We start from the raw sequence: 26,286 nt of genomic DNA, 5'->3' as shown, positions 1-26,286 counted from the left end.
TCGTTAAAGTGACATTATTATATTTATTCAAAAAAGTACAGGGTAGTTAATGAGTATTAATTTCTAGCGACCATTATAATATTCTTAGTAAATTGAACTGTATCTTGGTATTTATTAATTTAAATGTCATTAAATAAATCTTGTCTTTTTATTTGAATTACTATTTTGTATGATATATATACATTTTGCCATTATTTTAATTAATTGTAGATAGTTTTATTTGTTCACTTACTCTTATTTCACTTTTTATGTTATTTATTTTTAAATTTTGTTCATTGTTAAATTGTTAATAGCAGTAGTAGTTAGCTTGTAAAATTATTGATAAGACTTTTCTATTTATTTTATTTTTATTTTTGTGTTTATAATTATTAATAATAAGGTGGCTGCTAACAATAAGGACATTATTAAAATGTTAACACAGATTAATGAAAGTATGAGAGAAAACATAAATGAAAATGTGAATAAACTGAATGAAAATATGAGTAAAATGAAAGACAGTATAAACGAAAAAATGCTGAAAATATGAGTAGAATAGAATATAAAAGAGAATATAGATGAAAATTTAAGAAAATGAATGAAAAATTGGAAAATCATGTCTCATATTGAGAAAAAAATAGGTAGCCTTAATGCAGAACTTAGAGATAAGGTAGAAAGAGTTAAATCTGGTTTGGATGGTGTTAAAATAGACTTTAGTAAGTTGGAGAATAAGTTAGTTAAGGTAATAAAATTTCTTTTAAACAAAAATAATAATTCACTCTGCCAAAATCTTGCATTGCCCAGTATGAGTCAAGCCCTTGGCAGAGATTGTCCCATGGGTAAGGGTATCTGAGCCCTGTTACCGATACATGCGAGTCCTGGGATGTCGGTATTGTAGGTCAGGCGGTACCTGACTCCCCAGTGCAGGTTAAATCTGTGGGAGGCAGTTGACTGGGGAACGCAGGCAGGATCAAATGATCCGGAGCATGCCCAACTGTCTCTTTGCCCTATACCTTGTGACATACTGACTGGTGAAAATATAGGTTAAAATACAACTTCCATGGCAGAGGGTCCATGTAAAAATCCTCATCTTGGAGAGCCTCTTAGGAAGTGAAGAAGAGGAAGAGTGTTGAGCTCTTGAACACCAAGAAAGTAGATCGAACCAAATTTTGACTGAAAGGTAACATAGCGATACCAAAATATTTGGTCATCAAAAGGAGTGAAGGAGATTTTAGCAAGGTAAGTCCTTTCATGATAGCCTGAGGCATTATGGAAGCTGCTGGAGGATTGGTAAAGGATGTCTGAAAGACTGCAGTAGGTTTTTGTTGAAACTATCAATGATAAACAGTGGTCATGGCAGCTTAAGGCGAAGATTGGACTATTAGACATTGAACTTTCACCACATGAGACTCTAAATACCTAGAAGAGGGAAGCTGCATGCAGGGACCTGCTAAACTGCACAGGGAAGAAATCACTGAGGAACTGAATGAACAAGGAGTTATAACATGTGGACAATTGAACATCCGATGCAACAGAGAAATTGTCTCTGTCATATATATTGACATTAAACAAGCTGAAGTACCCAGAAAAGATAAAGGTTGGCTTCACAGACTAGATGTCTGTCTGTTCATCCTGACTCCATTGTGATGCTTTGGATGTCAGAGATTTGGACACACACCAGCATGTTGCACAAGGAAACAGATCTGTGTTTGTGGTGAACCACTGCATCCTGATGACCCGTACAAGGATCCACCTGTCTGTATCAACAATCATGGGTATCATTCAGCAAGATCACAAAACTGTTCAATGGATAAACAGGAGGTAGCAATCTAGAAGGTTAAGACAATTCTTGCAACTTCTTTCAAGGCAAAGGATGTAATGGCAGAGCAGGATTAGCAAATACTAGCGAATATGGTTTACTGTATTGTTAATAATAAACTTGGAAATTGTCCGATCAGAGAAGACAACCCAAAAGGGTAGAAGAAAACAGCGCTATCAAGCAAAAGAGTTCGTTTCCTCTGAGGAATGAATCTTCAAAAAGTTCCAAGGTGAAGGAGAGTGAATGCAGAATTGATAAGAAATCTGAAACCAAATTTAGAAATTGCAAAACTCCCCATGACAGAAACTGAGAAGATAGAATAAAAATGTTAGAAAAAGAAGATTTACGAAAAATAAAAATGGAGCCTCGAAAAGAATGAAAGCCTTAAAGTGAGAGGGCGAGGAGTTTGACCACGTTAAAGCTTTAGCAGGGAGTGCCTTGACTCTCGACACTCTGATGCACATTGACCACAGCATCTGAGCCAATACTGTCTGATGCCAGTAGCAAAGCATCCTCCGTGGTTTACTGCGGAGAATTGGATGATTCCATCTCCAAGGCCTCAGATACCTTTGAATTTGGCATCAAGGACTTTAAGAAGAATGAAAAGAGAAGTAAAAATGAATGGCCTATGGTAAAACCACGTGACAGTATACAAACTGTTTTTTGTGAATATTTGAAGAATTTTTAATGCAAGGAATTTTTTTAATTTTTTTTTGTGTGACATTGTGTTTTTTTTTTAATATAGTTTTGTCAACCTTTTTTAGAAGTGATTTCTGTTAATGCACCTAAAAAAAAATGGGATTTATAAAATTCCACTTCCTATATTAATAATCATTGTTGCCAATCGCTATAACCCAGCATGTTTTTAATTAATATATCATCCTGATTACATAAGAAGTGTGACGTTTTAAATTTACATCATTCCAGTAATGGCAAAACATTAAAAATTTTATGGTTATTTATGTGTTTGTTTTCTAAATTTTAAATTATTAGTTTGATGTAATTATAGAATTGTGTACCCAGTGATGATGCAGGATTCTGTGAAAGTCGACTGTTAGTATTAGTTTTTTTAGATTTTTTGTTACTGTGTTGGTGGTTACTTATTACGTTTAAATCTATATATATATATTTTTGTGTGCAAGCATGTGTATGTATGTGTATAACTTCTACTTCACTTCTATGAAGATGGAAAAATTGGGAAATTATTTATTTAGATAATAAATAATAATCTTATTCTTCTTTCATCTTGCCTTTATACTGTTATGATATTTACAACTTTTGTTGTAAAGAGGAAAAGAAAAAATAAATTATTTTACTGACGTTAACAAATTATTTCACAATTAACCAAACATTCATAACAAAAGAAAAAAATTATATTACATAAAATGTTGTTTATTTTTTCAACTACAAACTAATAAAATTAGAAAAAAAAACATAATGTATTAAAAAATTTATTATAAAGACATACTAATCTTACTGAAAAAATTGATTTATTTTAACTAAGGTACTACAAAAAAGTACAATTTTCAACCCATGCTTTTTTTGCAAATTTAAACACAAAATTCCCTTCTTTCTCATAGTATACTTTATTTTCATTGGGAGTGCTTTAGCTATTTTTTACAGCAATGAAAATCAAGGTAGCATTTATGTGTTTGCTGTCACTGTTTATACTGCCGTACTGTGTTTGCAGTTCGTTCTTGTGTTAATGTTTAAAATATGTTGTTTATTGCTAGTTACAGGTAAGAATTTCTGATAAAATATCTCATAAAAGTATATCACATGATCCAAGTATTATAAACAAAACCCATGTTTTGAACTCTGCAGCGGTCATTCATTACTTGTAATGTTATGTTGTCTGATCATCCATTTTAGTTGTGTTTATAAAAATTAAAATTATTCTTACAAACTGAGCTTTTTGATGTGTAAATAGTATTGTAATGATTATTTAGAGTTGGAGATTAGGAAGTACTGTAAATAATGAGAGTTCTGTTAAAATAAATATTTTTAGTGAGAAGAAGGAACTAACTGTTTTCAGTGAGTGTACTTAAGTAATAATTTTTTTAATATTTTCATTTCTACTGCATGTAAAAAAATGAAACAAAACAATTTTTCTTAGAATAAAATGTTCTATTATACGTTATATCAGAATAAGCGTAATTATTCACTTGTTTGAGAAACATGCACAGTAATGAAACAGATTTTCCTCTTCGAGATTACATTCCTCATTTTTTATTTTACTAAATTATTACTTTACATTAATGATAAAAAATATTAACTTAACAATATTCTTTGAAATTTTTTGACTGAAGTTTTTTGAACGTCTTTTCAGAATACAAGAAAAAAGACTGACTAAAAAGTTTTTTTACATAACTGCCCAAAAAGGAGTGTCATGTACTTAGGGTGTATGCTTGTTCCACTATAGCAGCTCAACAGCTGAACCAAGTGTCATAGGTTTTATATATATAGTGTGTGTGTGTGTGTTTTTAAATAAATTTAAAAAAATTATACTATATAAAAATACCATATACAAAATTGCTACCTGCATGCTCTTAATTACTTCCTTATACGAAGTAAAGGAAGTATTGTGATCACAAAAAATTTTGGTCTTCAGATCTCATCTCCTTTTTTTCTTTTTTTAAACTTTTTTTTACTTCCTTGTAAAAAGTAAAGGAACTATTGTAATCAAAACATTTTGGTTTTCATATTTCAACGGAAATATCCATTTTGACTATCCCTGAATCCATTTTGACTAGTTTTGGCGTGATGTCTATATGTATATGTGTGTGTATCTCTCACAACTCAAAACAATTAGCCATAGGATGTTGAAATTTTGGATTTAGCACTTAGTAACATCTAGTTGTGCACCTCCCTTTTTGATTGCAAACAAAATTAAAATTCTAATTAATGAAATATTTGGATCTTAAAGGAAAGGCACAACAGCTCGAATCAGACTTCATATCCTTTTGTTTTTTTTTTTATTTATTTTTTTTAATTTAAATATATTGATTAAAAAACCATGATTGTAAAAAAATTTTACAATAAGTTATTCAATGATAATTAAAAAAATTAAAAAAAAAAAATTATTAATGAAATACAATTTTATGTACATTTAAAAATATGTAAATGTAATTTAATAGGCATTATATATGTGTATATGTAATAAATTTGTGAAACATCTGATTATTTAATATTAATTGAAAATTATAATTTAGAATCCTACTGTTTTTGGATTTTATTAGAAAATTCTTATAAAAATTGTAATTTATTTTTAAAAAAAATCATTTTATTTAATTATTTGACAGAAAAATAGGGTAAATTTTTGAATTGTAATCAATTTAAAGTGATTTTTAAAAAATTTCTTCAATTATGCACAAGATTTCTGGTGTATTGTATAAATAAAAGTTAATAATAATTAATCTATTCCGTTCAGTGAAACATCTGTATTCTGGTTACAAATATTAATTCTGACCTTACAATGTAGAGTAATCAGTTTTTATTATTGGATTATTTGGTAAACAAATTATTTAAAGAGTAATCAAGGGACTTTTACTCTAACCTAATACTTTAGGTAAGATTGTTGAATTAATAATTGTATAAATATTTGATGTTAATAAAAACTAATATTTTAGGAATTTTATAATTGTCCACTTTTATTAAAGAATTGGAGGATCATACCTCACTTTCAAATGAAATAAGTTTAAATGAAGTACAACAAAAATCTGTATATGTTAAACATACGAGGAAGTCAGAGGTGTTCATGAGTTTTATCGTACATTAAAGAGCAGTGTTTGTAAGTGATGTTTTTTGAGTTGTGTTTTTTAATTTTTAATATTTATCTCATGTTAATTTTGTTTATAATCAAAAAAACTAAAAACACCTGGGTTACTGAAGGTTATGAGAGAACTATATATCACAGAAGAAATAATCTTAAATAGGAATAAATTTAGAAAACAAGGGTTTCCATAAAAAACCCAAAAAAGAAATATAACCACAGATGGAAAGAAGAGAAAAAGTGAAAGCATGGAAAAAGAATGAAGAAATATTGGGAAGAAACAAAGTCAAAGGAGAAAAAATGATTAAGTTATTTATTTATTTATTGTGGTCCTACGGTGGCCAATTCAAAAAGAAGAAAACATATTTCTTGTCTCTTGAAATGATTTTTTTTTTTTGTCTTCAGTCATTTGACTGGTTTGATGCAGCTCTCCAAGATTCCCTATCTAGTGCTAGTCGTTTCATTTCAGTATACCCTCTACATCCTACATCCCCAACAATTTGTTTTACATACTCCAAACGTGGCCTGCCTACACAATTTTTCCCTTCTACCTGTCCTTCCAATATTAAAGCGACTATTCCAGGATGCCTTAGTATGTGGCCTATAAGTCTGTTTCTTCTTTTAACTATATTTATCCAAATGCTACTTTCTTCATCTATTTGCCGCAATACCTCTTCATTTGTCACTTTATCCACCCATCTGATTTTTAACATTCTCCTATAGCACCACATTTCAAAAGCTTCTAATCTTTTCTTCTCAGATACTCCGATTGTCCAAGTTTCACTTCCATATAAAGCGACACTCCAAACATACACTTTCAAAAATCTTTTCCTGACATTTAAATTCATTTTTGATGTAAACAAATTATATTTCTTACTGAAGGCTCGTTTAGCTTGTGCTATTCGGCATTTTATATCGCTCCTGCTTCGTCCATCTTTAGTAATTTTACTTCCCAAATAACAAAATTCTTCTACCTCCATAATCTTTTCTCCTCCTATTTTCACATTCAGTGGTCCATCTTTGTTATTTCTACTACATTTCATTACTTTTGTTTTGTTCTTGTTTATTTTCACGCGATAGTTTTTGCGTAGGACTTCATCTATGCCGTTCATTGTTTCTTCTAAATCCTTTTTACTCTCGGCTAGAATTACTATATCATCAGCAAATCGTAGCATCTTTATCTTTTCACCTTGTACTGTTACTCCGAATCTAAATTGTTCTTTAACATCATTAACTGCTAGTTCCATGTAAAGATTAAAAAGTAACGGCGATAGGGAACATCCTTGTCGGACTCCCTTTCTTATTAGGGCTTCTTTCTTATGTTCTTCAATTGTTATTGTTGCTGTTTGGTTCCTGTACATGTTAGCAATTGTTCTTCTATCTCTGTATTTGAACCCTAATATTTTTAAAATGCTGAACATTTTATTCCAGTCTACGTTATCGAAAGCCTTTTCTAGGTCTATAAACGCCAAGTATGTTGGTTTGTTTTTCTTTAATCTTCCTTCTACTATTAATCTGAGGCCTAAAATTGCTTCCCTTGTCCCTATACTTTTCCTGAAACCAAATTGGTCTTCTCCTAACACTTCTTCCACTCTCCTCTCAATTCTTCTGTATAAAATTCTAGTTAAGATTTTTGATGCATGACTAGTTAAACTAATTGTTCTGTATTCTTCACCTTTATCTGCCCCTGCTTTCTTTGGTATCATAACTATAACACTTTTTTTGAAGTCTGATGGAAATTCCCCATTTTCATAAATATTACACACCAGTTTGTATAATCTATCAATCGCTTCCTCACCTGCACTGCGCAGTAATTCTACAGGTATTCCGTCTATTCCAGAAGCCTTTCTGCCATTTAAATCTTTTAATGCTCTCTTAAATTCAGATCTCAGTATTGTTTCTCCCATTTCGTCCTCCTCAACTTCCTCTTCTTCCTCTATAACACCATTTTCTAATTCATTTCCTCCGTATAACTCTTCAATATATTCCACCCATCTAACGACTTTACCTTTCGTATTATATATTGGTGTACCATCTTTGTTTTTCACATTATTACATTTTAATTTATGTACCCCAAAATTTTCCTTAACTTTCCTGTATGCTCCGTCTATTTTACCAATGTTCATTTTTCTTTCCACTTCTGAACACTTTTCTTTAATCCACTCTTCTTTCACCAGTTTGCACTTCCTGTTTATAGCATTTCTTAATTGCCGATAGTTCCTTTTACTTTCTTCATCACTAGCATTCTTATATTTTCTACGTTCATCCATCAGCTGCAATATATCGTCTGAAACCCAAGGTTTTCTACCAGTTCTCTTTATTCCGCCTAAGTTTGCTTCTGCTGATTTAAGAATTTCCTTTTTAACATTTTCCCATTCTTCTTCTACATTTTCTACCTTATCTTTTTTACTCAGACCTCTTGCGATGTCCTCCTCAAAAATCTTCTTTACCTCCTCTTCCTCAAGCTTCTCTAAATTCCACCGATTCATCTGACACCTTTTCTTCAGGTTTTTAAACCCCAATCTACATTTCATTATCACCAAATTATGGTCGCTATCAATGTCTGCTCCAGGGTAAGTTTTGCAGTCAACGAGTTCATTTCTAAATCTTTGCTTAACCATGATATAATCTATCTGATACCTTGCAGTATCGCCTGGCTTTTTCCAAGTGTATATTCTTCTATTATGATTTTTAAATTGGGTGTTGGCAATTACTAAATTATACTTCGTGCAAAACTCTATAAGTCGGTCCCCTCTTTGATTCCTTTTGCCCAGCCCGTATTCACCCACTATATTTCCTTCCTTGCCTTTTCCAATGCTTGCATTCCAATCTCCAACTATTATTAAATTTTCATCTCCTTTTACGTGTTTAATTGCTTCATCAATCTCTTCGTATACACACTCTACCTCATCATCATCATGGGCGCTTGTAGGCATATAAACGTTAACAATCGTTGTCGGTTTAGGTTTTGATTTTATCCTTATTACAATGATTCTATCGCTATGCGTTTTGAAATACTCCACTCTCCTCCCTATCTTCTTGTTCATCACGAAACCTACTCCTGCCTGCCCATTATTTGACGCTGAGTTAATTACTCTAAAAGCACCTGACCAAAAGTCGCCTTCCTCTTCCCACCGAACCTCACTAATTCCTACTATATCCACATTCACCCTATCCATTTCCCTTTTTAAATTTTCCTTGAAATGATAAACATAAATAATTTCCAAAAGTGAATAAATCTCCCTCTATGAATCATGAGACCTTGCCGTTGGTGAGGGGGCTTGAGTGCTCAGTAATACATAGCTACACCGAAGGTGCAACCATTTCAGAGAAGTATCTGTTGAGAGCCAGACTAAAGAATGATTCCTGAAAGAGGGTAGCAGCTCTTTCAGTAGTTGTTAAGGACGTAGATCAGGACGACTTAAACGGCCATAACAACATCACTCAATCCTCTGAATACTGCGCAGCTGAAAGAAATGGAAAAACTACAGCTGATTTTTTCCAAGGAAATCTAGCTCTCTGCATTTTCATATAACAATGATGCAGGCGCCTTCCTTGGTAGAATATTCCTGAGGTAAACTAGTCCCTCCTTTGGATCTCTGGGTGGGGACTACTAATGAAGGGGTCACTAGAAAATTAAAAAATAACCTTCTACGAGTCAGAGCGTGGAAAGTTAGAAGTCTAAAAAAGGTTGGTAGGTTAGAAAATTTAAAGAAGGAAATTGATAAGATAAACGTAGATGTATTAAGAACTAGCGAGGTTTGGTGGGAAGAGGAAAACGACTCTTGGTCAGGTGATTTTAGAATAATTAACTTCAAATAATGGGCAGGCAGGAGTAGGTTTTGTAATGAACAAAAAGATAGGGAAGAGGGTAGAGTATTTCAAAATGCATAGAAATAGAATCATTGTAATAAGAATAAAATCAAAACCTAAAACAACAACTATTGTTAACATCTATATGTCTACAAGCACCGACGATGATGATGAGGTAGAGCGTTATATGACGAAATTGATGAAAAAATTAAACACGTAAAAGGAGATGAAAATTTAATAATAGTTGGAGATTGGAAAAGGTAAGGAAGGAAATATAGTGGGTGAACACGGGCAGGGCAAAAGGAATGAAAGAAGGGGCCGACTTATAGAGTTTTGCATGCGGTATAATGTAGTAATTGTGAACACCCACTTTAAAAATCAAAATAGAAGAATATACACATGGAAAAAGCCAGCTGATAATGCAAGGTATCAGATAGATTATATCATTATTAAGCAAAGATTTAAAAATCAACTTGTCGACTGCAAAGCTTACCCTAGAGCAGACATTGATAGCGACCATAATTTAGTAATAAAGAAATAGATTGGGGTTTAAAAACCTGAAGAAAAGATGTCAGATGAATCGGTGGAATTTAGAGAAGCTTGAGGAAGAGGAGGTAAAGAAGATTTTTGAGGAGGACATCGCAAGAGGTCTGAGTAAAAAAGAAAAGATAGAAAATGTAGAAGAAAAATGGGAGAATGTTAAAAAGGAAATTCTTAAATCGGCAGAAGCGAACTTAGGCAGAACAAAGAGAACTGATAGAAAAACTTTGATTTCAGATGATATATTGCAGTGATGGATGAATGTAGAAAATATAAGAATGCTAGTGATTAAGAAAGTAAAAAAGAGGAACTATCAACAATTAAGAAATACTATAAACAGGAAGTGCAAAGTAGCAAAAGAAGAGTGGATTAAAGAAAAGTGTTCAGAAGTGGAAAGAAAAATGAACATTGGTAAAATAGACGGAGCATACAGGAAAGTTAAGGAAAATTTTAGGATACATAAATTAAAATCTAATAATGTGTTAAACAAAGATGGTACACCAATTTATAATACGAAAGGCAAAGTCGGTAGGTGGGTGGAATATACTGAAGAGTTATACGGAGGAAATGAATTAGAAAATGGTGTTATACAGGAAGAAGAGGAAGTCGAAGAGGATGAAAGGACAGAAACAGTACTTAGATTTAAATTTCAGAGAGCATTAAAAGAACTGAATGGCAGAAAGGCTCCTAGAATAATGGAGTACCTGTAGAATTACTGCGCAGTGCAGGTGAGGAATTGATTGATAGATTATACAAATTGGTGTGTAATATTTATGAAAAAGGGGAAGTTCCATCAGACTTCAAAAAGAGTGTTATAGTCATAATACCAAAGAAAACAGGAGCAGATAAATGTATAGAATACAGAACAATTGCTTAACTAGCCGTGCATAAAAAATCATAACTAGAATTCTGTACAGAAGAATTGAGAGGAGAGTGGAAAAAGTGTTAGGAGAAGACCAATTTGGTTTCAGAAAAAGTATAGGGACAAGGGAAACAATTTTAGGCCTCAGATTAGTAATAGAAGGAAGATTAAAGAAAAAAAAACCAACATACTTGGCATTTATTGACCTAGAAAAGGCATTCGATAACATAGACTGAAATAAAATGTGCAGCATTTTAAAAAAAATTGGGTCTCAAATACAGAGATAGAAGATGAATGCTAACATTTACAGGAACCAAACAGCAACTATAATAATTGAAGAATATAAGAAAGAAGCCGTAATAAGAAAGGGAGTCTGACAAGGATGTTCCCTATCTCCGTTGCTTTTTAATCTTTACATAGAACTAGCAGTTAATAATGTTAAAGAACAATTTAGATCTGGAAAAAAAAACAGGTATTGACTTAAAATTAATATAGGTACCCCTCAAAAAATTTTTTAAAAAGCTTTCTTATAAAAATTATTTGAAATTACATTTTATTTATTTTCTTAATAATGTTTTTGACAATATATAAATAATATCAGTTAAATGATTAAAAAAAAATCCTGTAAAGAGATAAATGGCAAAAAGCAAAAAAAAATAAATTTTAGTGTTTCATTTCAATCATCAAAAAATCATGTTAATCTTGAAATAATGGAAAATTTTAAATTCAAGGTCACCATGAGGTGTTCTCATCCAATCTGAGTAACTTTCATTTAGGTCACTTTTTTGTATTGGGCATAGTTTACGAGAAAATTGCCTAGTAGGATTAAAATAAACACCTGTATATATTTCTCAAACTGATCTGGAATTTAACTTTGCTTCTGGCCTTTTGAACAACTAATTCAAAGTGAAATTAGGCTGAAATGAAACTTACATACTTTTTTCAAAAGTAAGAAAAAATTTAATAATTTGTACAAAAAATTGGATTTCATAAACTGTCCAATGTTAGCTCTTCATGAGAATTCCAGAAACTCTCTTATCTGGTCCCTACAACTAAGAAGAATTAAAAAAGAATTGATTAACAAATTTCAAAGTTAAGAGATCAAAAGAAATGAAAGAGAATTTAAAATATTTTATTAATGTATAAAATCTTCTGAGAAAAAACTGGATTGGATTAAAAAGTATCACTTATATAATAATAAAAATTCACAATCCTAAATAAAGATTGCAATATTGACAATATTGACACAGGAACTTTATCTCCTACCTTTGGCTTATTATTTCTTTGCGTATGTAGAGCTGGAAAGAAAAATGACACACACACACACACACACACACATCCTCTTTGTTTTATGTTTTTTTACAGGTAAAAAATTGTATGTATCTTACAAAAATTGTCCTAAAAAATTATCTATCAAGACTGGTCACAATAAGCTAAATAAAAAAAAATTACAAAAATATTACTTTTTCAAGGAAGATGTTGTTTGGATATTTATTCTAATCTTTTCGTTTGTTACTCTCTGAACTGGTAGAGATATATGAATATAGAGAACAATATTTATTAAAATTTATACATTATTAAACAAGAATACAGAATAATTAGTATATGTCCCTTACCTTATAGAACCAACCGAACTTATCAAAGTCAACAGGCACTTTAATTTTATGTTGTTTCAATATTTCTATAACTTTTAGGATAGGATCAGTAAAACCTTCAAATAATAACTGGCTAACATTCTTGGTAACTATAAGTTGTTCGTTCATTAATGATAAAGCTTCACCGATTGAAAATTTTGCAATCGAGCTTAAGTTTTTACTTAGAGCACCAATTGTCTAAAAAACAAGAAAATTAAATAAAAAAAAGTAGCTACAGTTTCCTTTATTCTAAAGTTAAAGCAAAACCAAAACCTTTTCTGTTGATACTCACCATTTTCTCCAGTACTCATATTTTCAGGTCCTATAACATTTTAAGAAGTAAAGGCAAATAAATTTATAAATTTTACTAATTAATTGAATTTAAAAAATTTAAAAGCATAAAAATAAATATAATAATAAAAATAATGATAATAAAACTTTTCAAAGGTCTTTCCACTTTTGATTAACTTTGGTTTTTGACTAGTTTTTGACTTTCCACTTTTTGACTAGTTTGGTTCTAGTTTGGCAGTTTGTTCTAGTTTTTTCTGTTGTAGGACAGCCAGTGCATATCGGACTCTACTGATCAGCCAGTCTATGGTGAACAGAAATTAATTCAATGAAAAAAAATAATAAAAATTGACACCAGAAATTTAATGCTGGCCCACCTACATAACTACGACCATACAGAAAAATTAAAAGTTAATTATTTATTATAAACAGAATTGTCAATATATTACGTTTTTCGCCCTTGTATATAGGATATATCTTTTATTTTGATAAATTAAGATTATTCCAAATTGAATTTCGACTGGCTGAAAAAAGAAAGAAGAATGTTATTATACATGCAAGTTACCTATGCATTAATTCTCTACAAATTATAATGTGTATGGATAGATATATAAGTTGCCCCTCTTAAAATTCCTAACATCAGTCCCATATTGATGCCTTACTCATCCCATTGCTACTACAAACACAAAACAGTTGTCAATGAATCTTAGTGATTTTTGTTGACTAATTTCCTTCTAATTAAAAAATTATTATCCTGCATTCTTCAATTCTTGTCCTCTCCTCATGCCCACAAGAGAAAGTGAACATCATTAGAACCTTAATCAGAGCGATTCAGAATAGGAAAGCTAACTGAAAGGGATACATCATAAGATAAACATGAAATAAAATGGTCCTATAAGAATTGCTAGAAGGTACCTATGTAAATGTAAATGAGCGTTACCAAGAACTTAAAAGTTTAACTGGAACAAATAATGGAAATGGACATGGTAAAACGGTGTTATCCTGCCTCAGGATGGATAACTGTATGAAGGTGCTTCTTTTATCTTGACAGCAAGATAACAGGCTTGCTTAAAATAAATCAAATTATAATGTCAGTAACCTAGCTACGTTATATCAAAATAAGCAACAAGTTACCAGTTAATGAATTGTGCTATTTATAAGTTTATTTTTCACAAGCTTATTTTTTTTTAAATGTAGGTGGCTACTTATATCAAGTAAGTGATGAAACAAATGGTTCATTTATGTTTAAAAAAACAGCCAATTCTTTTTAACTTAATACAAATATAAGTTCTAACTCAAGATATTGTAAGCACTTTTGGTGTCAAAGTCATGATAATAAAAACAATTAGATAGTAACAAATCGGCAATTTCCTGTGTAAATTACATCTTGACACCATATTCCACCATCAGTTACTCAAAGTTGTACAACAACATTGATCATTACTTTATTCAAAACAATAAAGCTACAAAAAATTACATTTCATTAATGGGTAAAAAGCAGCTTATTTTGACAAGTTAGAACTCTATATATGCGTTTTAACTTGGATTGCTTTAAGCAGTCCTGCTATCTTAACATAATGCTAGCAAATAATCATCAATTATTATTTTTTAGTTAAGTTGAAATTTTGTAACTACAACAAAAGTTAAAATTTCAGTAACTATAATCCAGATAGTTATTTTAAGCGCTCCTCTCAATTTGATATCAAACAGTGAGCACATAACTTTATGATCAATTAGTGGCTAATTCACCAACAATTAATTTATTCATTTTCAAAGTGGTAATCTCAATTACATTTAAATTGGAAGGATATGTATACAGAGCTAATAAAAGATATGTAAATTTATCACCAGTATAAAATAAGTTAACAAAATAAAGAACTGATAAAAATGAAAAGTTATTTGCAGAGAATGATTTTCAATTTCAGTCAATATAAAGAGTGTAATAATGAATAAACAAAAAATATCAGCCAATCAGTAAATGATAATTGCCTTTAAAGGTAAATATCCATTAGATAACACGTAATCATAATTATTAAACATTTACTCCTTTGTAAATGTGCTCATTTTAAGTATACTTTAGTTATCTTAAAAAACCTGAACATCTTTTCGAGATAAAAGAAGAATGGAAAATGGTAATGAAGTAAATCATTATTTTGTGTCAAAACGTAAAATATAGTTAAAAGAAAACACAAGTTTGTTTGCGATGAACTACTACTATATAACTTAATGTTTTTATTAAAAAAATTGTTCACGAATATATTTATCACAAAGTTTGCCAAGTGATAGGGTAGTATACAGAATATAACAAAAAAGTGTACCTGGCTATTTATTTTCAGATTTTAAAAACTGATGAACATAAAATGTTTTATGAAAAATGGTAATTTCCCCCTTAGTTTTCCTTTTGTTCAACATTTTGTTTATGTTAAAGAAAAATCTAAACCTCTAATTTACATCAATTTTTTATAATAAATAAGAGATCATAGTATAAACAAATTTTGGAAAGGCTTCTACATTAATTTTTTAATCTTTAAATTCAGTAATTGTTCATTTACATGTTTATTATTAATTTGAATTTTAATTCATTAGTTTATTAATAAAATTGCTAAGCCATTAACTTTAATAAAATGTCTCCTTATTTATGAAAATCAGTTGACAAATAACTAATTTTTCATCAACACTAAGTTAATTAATCTGAATAATCTTAATTCTTTTCACTCTCAACACTAGATAATAATGGTTAATTAAACTAACTTGTAAAACATTGCTTGTGGCAATAAGATTGCAGTATGGCAGCTTTTATTTATTTAAAAAATTAAAATAACAATTATTATTAAAACGTATTTGCGCCATTTTACACAATCTGCTCTTAACAATGATTAAGATTAAGATGAGCAGGTCGTAATGGTAGTGTAGCTTGCAGTAAACTGCTCTTAAATCACTTTCATTATAGCTTATGACTAAACATACAGTGAGCACATATCACTAGTGTCTGTTATGGTAATTTAATAACATCATGATTAAAATAACACTATTACCAACATTCTTCTTGTATCATCAAGTACGACATCACCACTCTTGCCTCAAGTGGCATACATTATAAAAAAGAAGGTTGCAAACCGTCTTCTATGTTGAAGATCTTCAACTCCCAGCACTGGTGTATTGTAAACCATACAGTTTAGTTATCCCCAAAAGTAGAAATCTATTGTGTAGATTACGTGATCTTACAGGCCAGGCTATAAATCTTCAATGCCAATTCACCTTTGAGGGAAGTAATCATCCAAATACTGATGGACATTGATACTAAGGTGCGGTGGGGCACAATCATATATGAACCACACATTATTTCTATTTTTCGGTGAAACTACACTCACCTAAATTGGTGGGAAATTTTCTAGGCCATTCAATCATGATGGAGTAACCAATGAATAACAGATAATAAAAACCTAATAATTTGGTTGAAAATAATTGCTTTAATGGAATGAGAATTTTCTTGTCTTATTGTTGAGTACTGATAATTCCATTTTGATTGAACTCTGCTTAATTAGTAATAATTATGGCGGTGTAAAACTGCATATTATTTTTCAGTCTTTTTAAAATTATCTCATAAAATACTTGTCTTGCTAGTTGGACATTTTCATTAATCACATGCATTCTTTGTATATATGGATACAGCTAATGGCTTTGTAGAATTCTCTTAAGTCATAAGTCAATTTGTTAGATTATACAACTTTTCTTGTACTATCCTCTGTATTTTATTCACCATATTCCAATACCTGTTCTTCCAATTACAGTCTTCATGTGCTTCCTGATTTTCTTTGATCATAAGTTCAAGGAGAAAAGTTTCTCTTAACCTTTCATGCAGAATTACACAAAAAAAAAGGTTTGATTTGCGAGTAGGAAAATGTTTTGAATACAGGCAGCATGCTTCAGTTTAATTGTAGTCTAATAGTCTGTATAAACTAATTATTGAATTATTGTTACTGGTATTGTTGTAATACCATGCTCAATACAACAATTGTAATAAAATAATATTAAATTATCACAACTTTGTAGCATCATTATTATTGTTTCTACATAAAATCCATTTTATTATTTTTTGAATAGTTAACAATTATTAATAAATTTAATATTATTCATTAATAACTAATAATTAATTTACATTATTTTATTACTTCGCTTAAGTCACTTTTTATTAGCATGAAGATGAAATCCAGTTGAAAATTATGCTGACAAATTTCATCAATGACTTGGTTGCTTGTTGACAAATTTTCAAAAATAAGGTGCCATTTTGTTTATAATTAAAGCCTTAACATTTTAGATGATAAAAGTATTTTGATAAAACTAATAATTATCGAGATACAAAAGATAAAAAAAATTGATGTAGCCAGTGTTTTGAATTGTATGAATGTAGTATTATGTTCTTATTATTTTTATTTATTAAAAAAGTTTGTATAAATATGTTTCCCAAATGTTATAGTAACTGTGAATCTGAGTTTGAGATAATTCTACTTTAGAAACACGAAATCTCAAACAAAGAAAAATCACATTTTTTCATAAAACATTTTTGTACACCGATTTGTAAAATCTGAAAATGAATTTCCAGGTAAACTTTTTTTATAACATTCTGTTGATTTTAGAGTATTCAGATTAATAATGTATAAGGTAATAACAGCTAGTCAGTTTCTTTTCATGTACCCATTTTGCGGAATTTTTGTGATATTTTAGTTTAAGCTGGGATGCTTTTCTGAACATAGTATATTTTGAATAAGACATTTTTTGTGATTTTTCTTTTTATCCAAATCATGAACAATTCTGCAGTAACAGTTTATTAAAATCTAGCCTCAATACATTTTTCTTTTTATAAAATCTCTCAACTTTTAATGAAGAAATGGTATCACTGTTTTAAGCGAATAAATAAAATTAAAATTCAACAGACCTATCAGTCTACAAATGGAAACACTAATGATGACTAAATTTTCTGGAATTTAAATGATATGTCTGTAATACTGAGCTTATTCCTATTATTATTGAAATTCTGAAGATTGCAAGAAGTATTATTGATCAACATGATTGTCGCTATAATTTAAACTCAACTTACGAGGTGTATGAGAAAAGTAATGAGATTGGTAACACTGCGAGCGATCTGGCAGTGCTGTGTCTACCGGTCTGTGCTAGAGCGGTTTGTTCATCCCTTCCACATGCTCAGTACAAGTTTCAACTCCATTCAGCCAACAAATTATTTTTGACAGCGCCATCAGTGAAGTTGTGTTTTTGTTGCATATTACGAAAATGGAGCATCGGAATATAGAGCAACGTTGTGATCAAGTTCTGTGTTAAACTTGGGGAATCTGTGAGGGTGACCTTTGAAAAGTTGAAACAGGCCTATGGGGAATATTGCTTATCAAGAGCGCAAATTTTCCTCTAGCACAAATCATTTTTGGAAGGCCAACAACACGTTGAAGATCAACCTCGCTCACGGAGCCCTTCAACTTCAAAATCTGACAAAAACGTTGAGCGTGTGAGGGTTCTTGTGAGATCAGACCGTTGTTTAACAATAAGGATGATGAGTCAACAGTTAAATTTAAACACTTTCACAGTACATAAAATTTTGACAAACGCTTTGGACATGTGAAAGGTTTGTGCGAAATTGGTGCCGAAAAACTTCACAAGGGAACAGGACAATTGAAGAAACGTGTGCGTTGATATTCTTGAGAGGATTGACAATGACAAAGAATTCTTCAATTGTATGATTACAGGTGATGAATCCTTGATATTCGAGTACGATCCTGAAACAAAGCGAAGAGTGGGGCACTCCGTCATCTCCTCAATCGAAAAAATGTCAAATGAGCAAATCAAAGACCAAAACCATGCTTATTTGCTTTTTTGACAGTAGGGGTATCCTGCATAAAGAATTTGTCATCCAGGACAAACTGTCAACCAAGTGTTTTCAAGGTGTCCTTGAAAGGCTCACGAAAAGAGTGATTCGTGTGAGACCAGACATTGCAGACAAGTGGATGCTTCATCATGACAATGCCCCGTGTCACACAGCCATTTCCATCATGGAATTTTTGACCGCAAAACGCATTCCTACAGTTTCTCAACGCCCCTACCTATTCACCTGATTCGAGTCCTTGTGACTTTCCTTTTCCCAAAATTGAAATATGTCTTAAAAGGATGTCATTTTGGAACCTGGAGAACATTCAAAAGACTGTGACCGACAAGTTAAAAGCCCTACCAGTTGAAGCCTTCCAGCGCTGCTACCAGGAGTGGGAACAATGACTCTGCTGGTGTTCAGCTGCCCAAGGGAACTACTTTGAAGGGGATAATATTGTTGTTTGAAAAATAAAAACTTTGGTAAGTAAAAAGTCAGTCTCATTACTTTTCTCACACACCTTGTATATGTGTATTTTCCTCTAACCACCTAAACCTACAAACATCAAAATTTTGATTAATACACTAGGATAGTTCTCAAATACAAGATGATATTCCCAGAGATGTTCCAGCTGTTTGTAAGGGATGCAATTACCTTTCAGATCAATGACTTCTTTTCATTGATGAATGGCATAAAGTAATAAAAAAAACTTAGATATTTGACAGTAACTGAATCCAGGACCAGCTGAACGGAAGGCTAGATGCGGACCACTACAGGGAGATTACTAATAAATATAAACTTACATGCACATGCATGTGTATGTAATTAATACTTACAACAGCAATAACATTGAGATTAGTAATATTATCACTTAATGATCCATTTGATAATTCTGGATGATATATCCATTTACGATACTGTCTGTATGTAATTGAATCATTACTATTCCAGACAACATCCACTTTGGTATGGTGTTCACTATAAACAAAATGATAAAAATAAATAAAATAGATGCACATGTATTTTGATATAAAACTGCCAGTTACAAAAAATTATCACTAAAAATGTTTAATTTTAATACAAAACCAAACATGATTAAACAGAACTGTTTTACTTAAATGCAATTTTTGCAGCTTAAAAAACTATACAGGTACAGTCAGAGGACAGATGTTCATGGTGACAAAATATAAACATGCCCATAAAATACTCATAACAAAGTATCAACAAAAGTAAATTTTTTATATACACAGACAAATACACCAAATTTGATAGCTTAATAAGAAATAAATAAACCAGTGCATTTATTGATTTTGTCATTAACAAAAAGCAACCAACAAAACCAAAATTTTAGAATACCCTTGTAGACAGATACTTATTCACAACTATTCAAACAATGTAATCTCATATTACTTAATGTAACTATGTCGATAAAAGACCATACAGAAGAACTCAATATATTATAACTGGCAGGTAGATGGATAAATACATACTGACCTACTTAAAAAATAATAAAATACAAAAACAATTGAACTAAAGCTTGAAATTGATAACCAAGTTATATAAAGAGAGAGTTTGTACAACTTGAGTTATATAAAGATTTGGAAAAATGACTAAAATTTAAAAAGCTAAATTCAAAAAAATAAACAAAATCAATCGAACATATAACATACTTTTTAAATAAACCCAAAGACTCAAAGTTTATACAATAGGACTCAGAAATTTATACACACGAAATAATAATAATTTGTTCTGGATGGACAAATTTTTACATCAGGAAATTGGATTCAGTCTAAAACTTGTTGCTTCTTTTATAACTAGGTCACTCATTTTTTCTGCCTAAAAGTGATAACATAATAACTAAAAATATTATAAATACTAATGAAAAGTTGTAGTTGTACAAGTCATACACCTGAACCCTAATTTAACCTATCCAATAAACTGCGATATTAAACCTAGAAAGCACTAGAAATGTAAACAGCACTTAACAGTATTAAGTGCTACACTTGATTACTATTAGTAGAGATGACTGCTACTATCAGCCAGACAAAAATATATATTACAGAATAAATACATTTTCATCATATTCTAACAAGTATTTCTCAGTCAGTTTTATGGTTGAAGATTAATAACATAACAATTTAATGATATAATTTTTTTTATTTATACAGATTACTTTTCATCTGTAGAGTATAATTTTTAAAGATTTAAAAAATCAAAATCTATTTATTTTAAAACCACAGTGAATATAACATTAAACAAGTAACTTAAAAGAAAAAAATTAAAATCCGGCATATGCCAAATGGTATAAACTAACAATAAAAACCATATGAATAATCAAATTTTTTAATCAAGACACACGGCCTTTACAAACTGCAAGACGTTTGATAACATAATTACATTGTTCATATCAGGCCCTAGTTTAAAGTAACGTTACATGAAAATATTATATTCAAAATCTAACGTTACATCATTTATTGGGAGATATCCTATTTGAATAAAACTTATTATTACTGGTAAAGTCCAAGAGCAAGTTTCCAATTTAAAATATTTGGAACCCAGACACTGAGACACTGTACTGAGAAAATCAATTAAGTTTCAATTAACGTGTAGTTATTTTATATCCAAAGTTCTGGGTTGTAATTCCAGTCAGGGTTGGCAATTTTTAAATATACTATAAAACTCATTTCTCATTATAAAAATGAGTTAGCATAGGCCTGTAGTTAATGGAGAAAGAAAAAATTAATTATATAATATTTCAGCAGCTGTGTATATGTCCTCCAGAATACTTTATGTTGGTAGAACACAAAAAAAGAGAAAGTTCAACTGATGCTATAAAAGGTAAATATCCCAATCAGAGAACTGATGAAGACTGGAAATAAATGAACTAGAAAAAATAATAAAATACATCAACATTTAATCATACATTTTAAAGTTATTTGATATAATTATACATTTTTAAACATATGAATACACACCAGCAGTTCTATAGAAAGCGTATTTAAAAAATTCATTTCAAAAAATTAACTTAATTTGATAAAAAAACCTAGAACTAAAATATTTGAAACTATCTCTGAATGATACCATACCAAACCCAAATCTATAACTAGAAAGGATTTTTTGGAGATTTAGAATGCCCTCCATTACTTGGAGAAGTTATCACTGGGTATTCAACTTACTAATTAATTCATATAACATTCTGAGAGTGTCTACATTTCTTAAGAAAATAAGGACTCATGGGAGGATACATATCCTGTTGCTATACTATGTGTATCTAACCTGTTATATCCCTGGATAACCAGTATGGAATATAATTAATTAGAACCCAATAAAAGAAGAGCGGGTAGGAAAAATTCTGAGGAATTTTAGAATTAAAATATAAATGGTTTACTTAGTCTAAAAACTGAAAAATAACACATAAACAGAAGGGATAATCCTCTGTGCTACCTTAACACATACACACCAGATATTTTACAATGCCATGAAGATGTTAATCTATGAACTACAAGAATCTGGTGTGAATAAAAATGGCTGTATAAAACAAGTAACTGGGTTGCTTGAGTGAACAGGATTCGAAAGAAAGTTAGAGAACTGCTGAATCCAAACAATGGAAATCTTTGTAAAAAAAAGTTAAAGAAATCAGTATATTTATTTTCTGAGATTTATAAATTAGAGTAAACTAATTATGACAAGACTAATTCAATTAGTCTTAAGCCTTAAAATAAATGGTAAACTCAAATAGAAAAGGAAAACGGGAATAATATTGGAAGTTTACATGATCAAGTCTTGATCTTGTGTTATGGCTCAGGAGGAGGAAATATATATATATATGTATATATATATATATACACATGGGGTTATTTTTTTTCAAGGTCCGATCGGATACGAAATTAAAACCACAGTGAAAATAAAAAATTTTTACTTGTAACAAGTACTTACATAGTTACGCTATTTCTGTACATAGTCACCACTCCGATTTAGACATTTGTCATAGCGTGGTACCAACTTTCCAATACCCTTGTCATAGAACGGAGCCGCCTGTGATTTCAGTCATGTTTCTATGCTGGTCTGCAGCTCGATGTCTGTGCCAAAATGTTTTCCTCCTAGCCAGCGTTTCATGTGAGAAAGTGAAAATCAGATGGAGCCAATTCCGAGCTATATGGTGGGTGAATAAGAATAAGCGGAGAGGAATGTTGTCATCAGGCATTGTCTTTTTCCATGACAATCCTCAGCGCACACTGCAGCTGTAACAAAGAAGCTCCTGCAGTGTTTTCGTTGGGAAGTGTTTGATCACCCACCATACAACATGGACTTGGCTCCATCCAATTTTCACCTCTGCTCACACGAAACATTTGCTAGGAGGACAACATTTTGGCACAGACATTGAGTTGCAGACCAGCGTAGAAACATGGCTGAAAACACAGGTGGCTCCGTTCTATGACGAGGGTATTGGAAAGTTGGTACCACCCCACGACAAATGTCTAAATCGGAGTGGCAACTATGTAGAGAAATAGCGTAACTATGTAAGCACTTGTTACAAATAAAAATTTTTTTATTTTCACTGTGGTTTTAATTTCGTGACTGATCGGACCTTGAAAAGAAAATAACCCTCATGTATATATATATATACATGATAGCATTTGGAAGTAGCATTTGGTAAATATACATATATATATATATATATATTTACCAAGAGAACTCATTATTTCCAAAGACATAATCAGTAGCATTTGAAATGGCCACAAGCAGACTGGAAAGGAAAAAACAAAAATAGTTAATTATTGAAAATTTTCAGGCAATACTATTATTATAAAAATAAATGTCAATTAAGAACTATAATAAATGAACTGAATTAGCTTTAAATATAAATATGATTAAAGATGAACAGGACAAACAAAGTGATAAGAAAAACCAAATCAAGAAGACATGAGCAATATTATGTTATTTAGAAGGTAAAGAGAGCAGTTGTAGCAAATAAATATTTACGAAGATAAGTTTAATGAGCAAGGAAATAAAGGAAAAATTAAAAAGTGGAATCCACCACATATCAGACAAGAGTTAAACAAAATTTTGATCCTGGCTATTACCTAAAATCAGAAAACATAGTCCTTAATTAAAAAGGTACAAAAAAAATTTGAGAAAAAATCTTAAATAGGGAAAAGAATATACTTAATATGAAACTTAAAAACAAGCTGAAAAACAATGGATTAGAGAAGAAATAATTTTTGATGTGCTTGTCAAATTACACCAAGTAATATAAACTGACAGGGAGTTCACCTAGCATAAAAAATAAAGGATAAATCAAAAGAGTGATAAATCTGAGATACTGATATGGAGTAGAAGTGGAATGATGGTTCTGTTTACAGCAAGGACAAACTGAATATAGAAAGCAAAGGTCTGATATATCTAGAAAACTTTTGAGCAGGCCTGTAACAAATATATGATATCAATAAACTGAAGAATAAAAGATCATTTTAAAATTTTACACCCACACACATGCGTGTTTGTGCATACACAAACTCATTCATCAGAGCAAACTTAACTTTTTAATCAAAATTTAAAAATGCAAAAAGTACTATTACAAAAAATAAATATAACTTAAATACTCTTTTTAAATTTTTTTATAGTATACTTATTTATATGTTTATACTCTAATCAGGTAATAAAAAGTTTGTAAAAAATTATCTATCATACCTCTTGACTAATTATATTAAATATCTCAAACTGAAGTGCACACTTGTAACAATTCAATAATGCAAAGAAATTTAATTATAAAATTTAATAAAAATTATTAAATCATGAATTAATATCCAAGGATGGAATTATAACAGATAACATAGCAACAGGAAACAAAGTCCCAAATACAAATCAAATACAGCAACATATATATTCAAAAATTAATATCAAATTCTGGAAACCAAATAATTAAAATTAATAAAACATGTTTAAGATAACATAAAAGACAGATTTATTAATTTAAAAAAAAAAAAAAACTAATTAATAAAGAACAAAAACAAACTTATGCAATCAAAAATGAAATTTTAAGTAACATAAATTTACAGCAAATATAACAGTTTGCAATAAAATATTCATATAAAATTAGACTTTTCACATGAACACATTCAAAATCAGACCTAATAGAAGCAACATAAATTACAGTACAACACTATATTTACAAATAAACATACAAACAAAAGAAAAGACTCAATACAACATATGAGAAAGATTACCATATTTTCTGAGGTTAGGAGTGAAACTAATTACTAAGTAATTCCTAAGTCATCTAATCATCCAACAAAAAAAAAATCTACTCAAGTATACTTAGGTTTAATTAATACCTTTATATAATAAACTACTCTCAGCTAATAATGAATGGAGTTCAGCAGGGGAACTATATGTTTAAAAAAAAAGGTTGACAGGGATAAATTATTTTTTCATTAGCCAATTTAGATAAATAGGTTAAATGTGGCAGTGGAAAGAAGCACTGGTAAGATATTTTTTATATTTTTGGCTGTAGTGTTGTATCAATTTTGCTACAACCTTATCAAAAATTATTATAGCTAATAAGAAGAAAGGATTTCATAGGGATTATCTCTCAACTCCCTTAGTACCCATAATTTTATTTAGGTGTGACTAATTCTTCTCAGCCCAGAAAAAAACAGCTGGTTTAATAAATAATGAAAAAAAGACTGTTCTTCTAACAAATGTAGTTAAAAAAAATTAAAACTGCTATAAAAGAAACTACATTGGAAAAACAAAAAAAATATTTAGGACAACTGGTAAGTTTTGAAAACAGAACAAAACAGAAAATGAGATCTAAAGAAGGAGCAGCTGCTGAAAAAAAATCTCAGAAATGGTCGACCTGAGTTTGCTCAAGACTACACAATTTCTGGTATATTTACATTTACATGCCAGCCTGCATGTAGATGGCATGGAATCTCTGTACAGAGTACTGTTCTACATCATGTCACTGTGCTGTCTTACTCTGTAACTTGGTGTTACATAAAATGAAATATAAAATAAATATTAGATCGCTGTATAATAAATGGTTGAAGTTCATATAAATTATGAGTGTTATCCATCAATCAATGAGAAGAAGCATGTTTGGAATGAAAAGAAAAGACAGGATGAAATGTGAAAAGAGAACAATGCTACTTTGCTGAAAAACAATAACGGGGAACATCTTCCTGGATATGCTAAAAGGGTATGCAGTACCCCAAATACTGGAGAATTCCATCTTCCTTAGACAAAGCTCCTCCATATTTTGTTGCAATGATGCAGGATTTTCTTGATGAAATATTTCCAGCGACAAGTCGGACAAGAAGAGTGGATTGCGTGGCCGCTACGGTTTCCAGACCTTACCCCTGTAGATTTCTATTTTTGGGGTTATGTAAAAACACAAATTTATTCCATTCAAGTTCATAATCTGGACCATTTAAAAGAAAGGATCACTGAATCTGTTTCTTTTATCAAGCCAGACTTTCTCTGTCATGTATGGCAGGAGACTGAATATAGTCTCGACATCTACAGAGCAACTAAGGGAGCACACATTGAAATCTACTGAACTGACAATAAAAACTTAGAGCATTTCTCTTTCATTTGACATATAGTTCAATTCTCTACAATGCTTTATTCTAAAGCTATAACCATTTAAAAGACTACTGTTATTTTATGAACACACTGTATAACAAATAGCTCAAGTGTTATTTTTCA

General features: G+C 30.5%; 1 protein-coding gene across 2 annotated transcripts in view; it reads right to left on the bottom strand.

Annotated features, from left to right (window-relative positions):
• LOC142326736 (protein croquemort-like) overlaps positions 1-26,286 on the bottom strand; it is a 69,820-nt gene that overhangs the window by 27,052 nt on the left and 16,482 nt on the right. For both annotated transcript variants that reach the window (XM_075369401.1, XM_075369402.1), the window contains exons 4-5: positions 19,413-19,554; positions 12,399-12,614 (exon numbers count right to left, since the gene is read on the bottom strand). In XM_075369401.1, coding sequence (XP_075225516.1) covers positions 12,399-12,614; positions 19,413-19,554 — 358 coding nt within the window. The remainder of the gene's footprint in view (positions 1-12,398; positions 12,615-19,412; positions 19,555-26,286) is intronic.

Source organism: Lycorma delicatula, chromosome 6 (genome assembly GCF_047948215.1).
Source record: "Lycorma delicatula isolate Av1 chromosome 6, ASM4794821v1, whole genome shotgun sequence".
NCBI lineage: Eukaryota > Metazoa > Arthropoda > Insecta > Hemiptera > Fulgoridae > Lycorma > Lycorma delicatula.
This window is presented reverse-complemented; position numbering and strand designations above follow the sequence as displayed.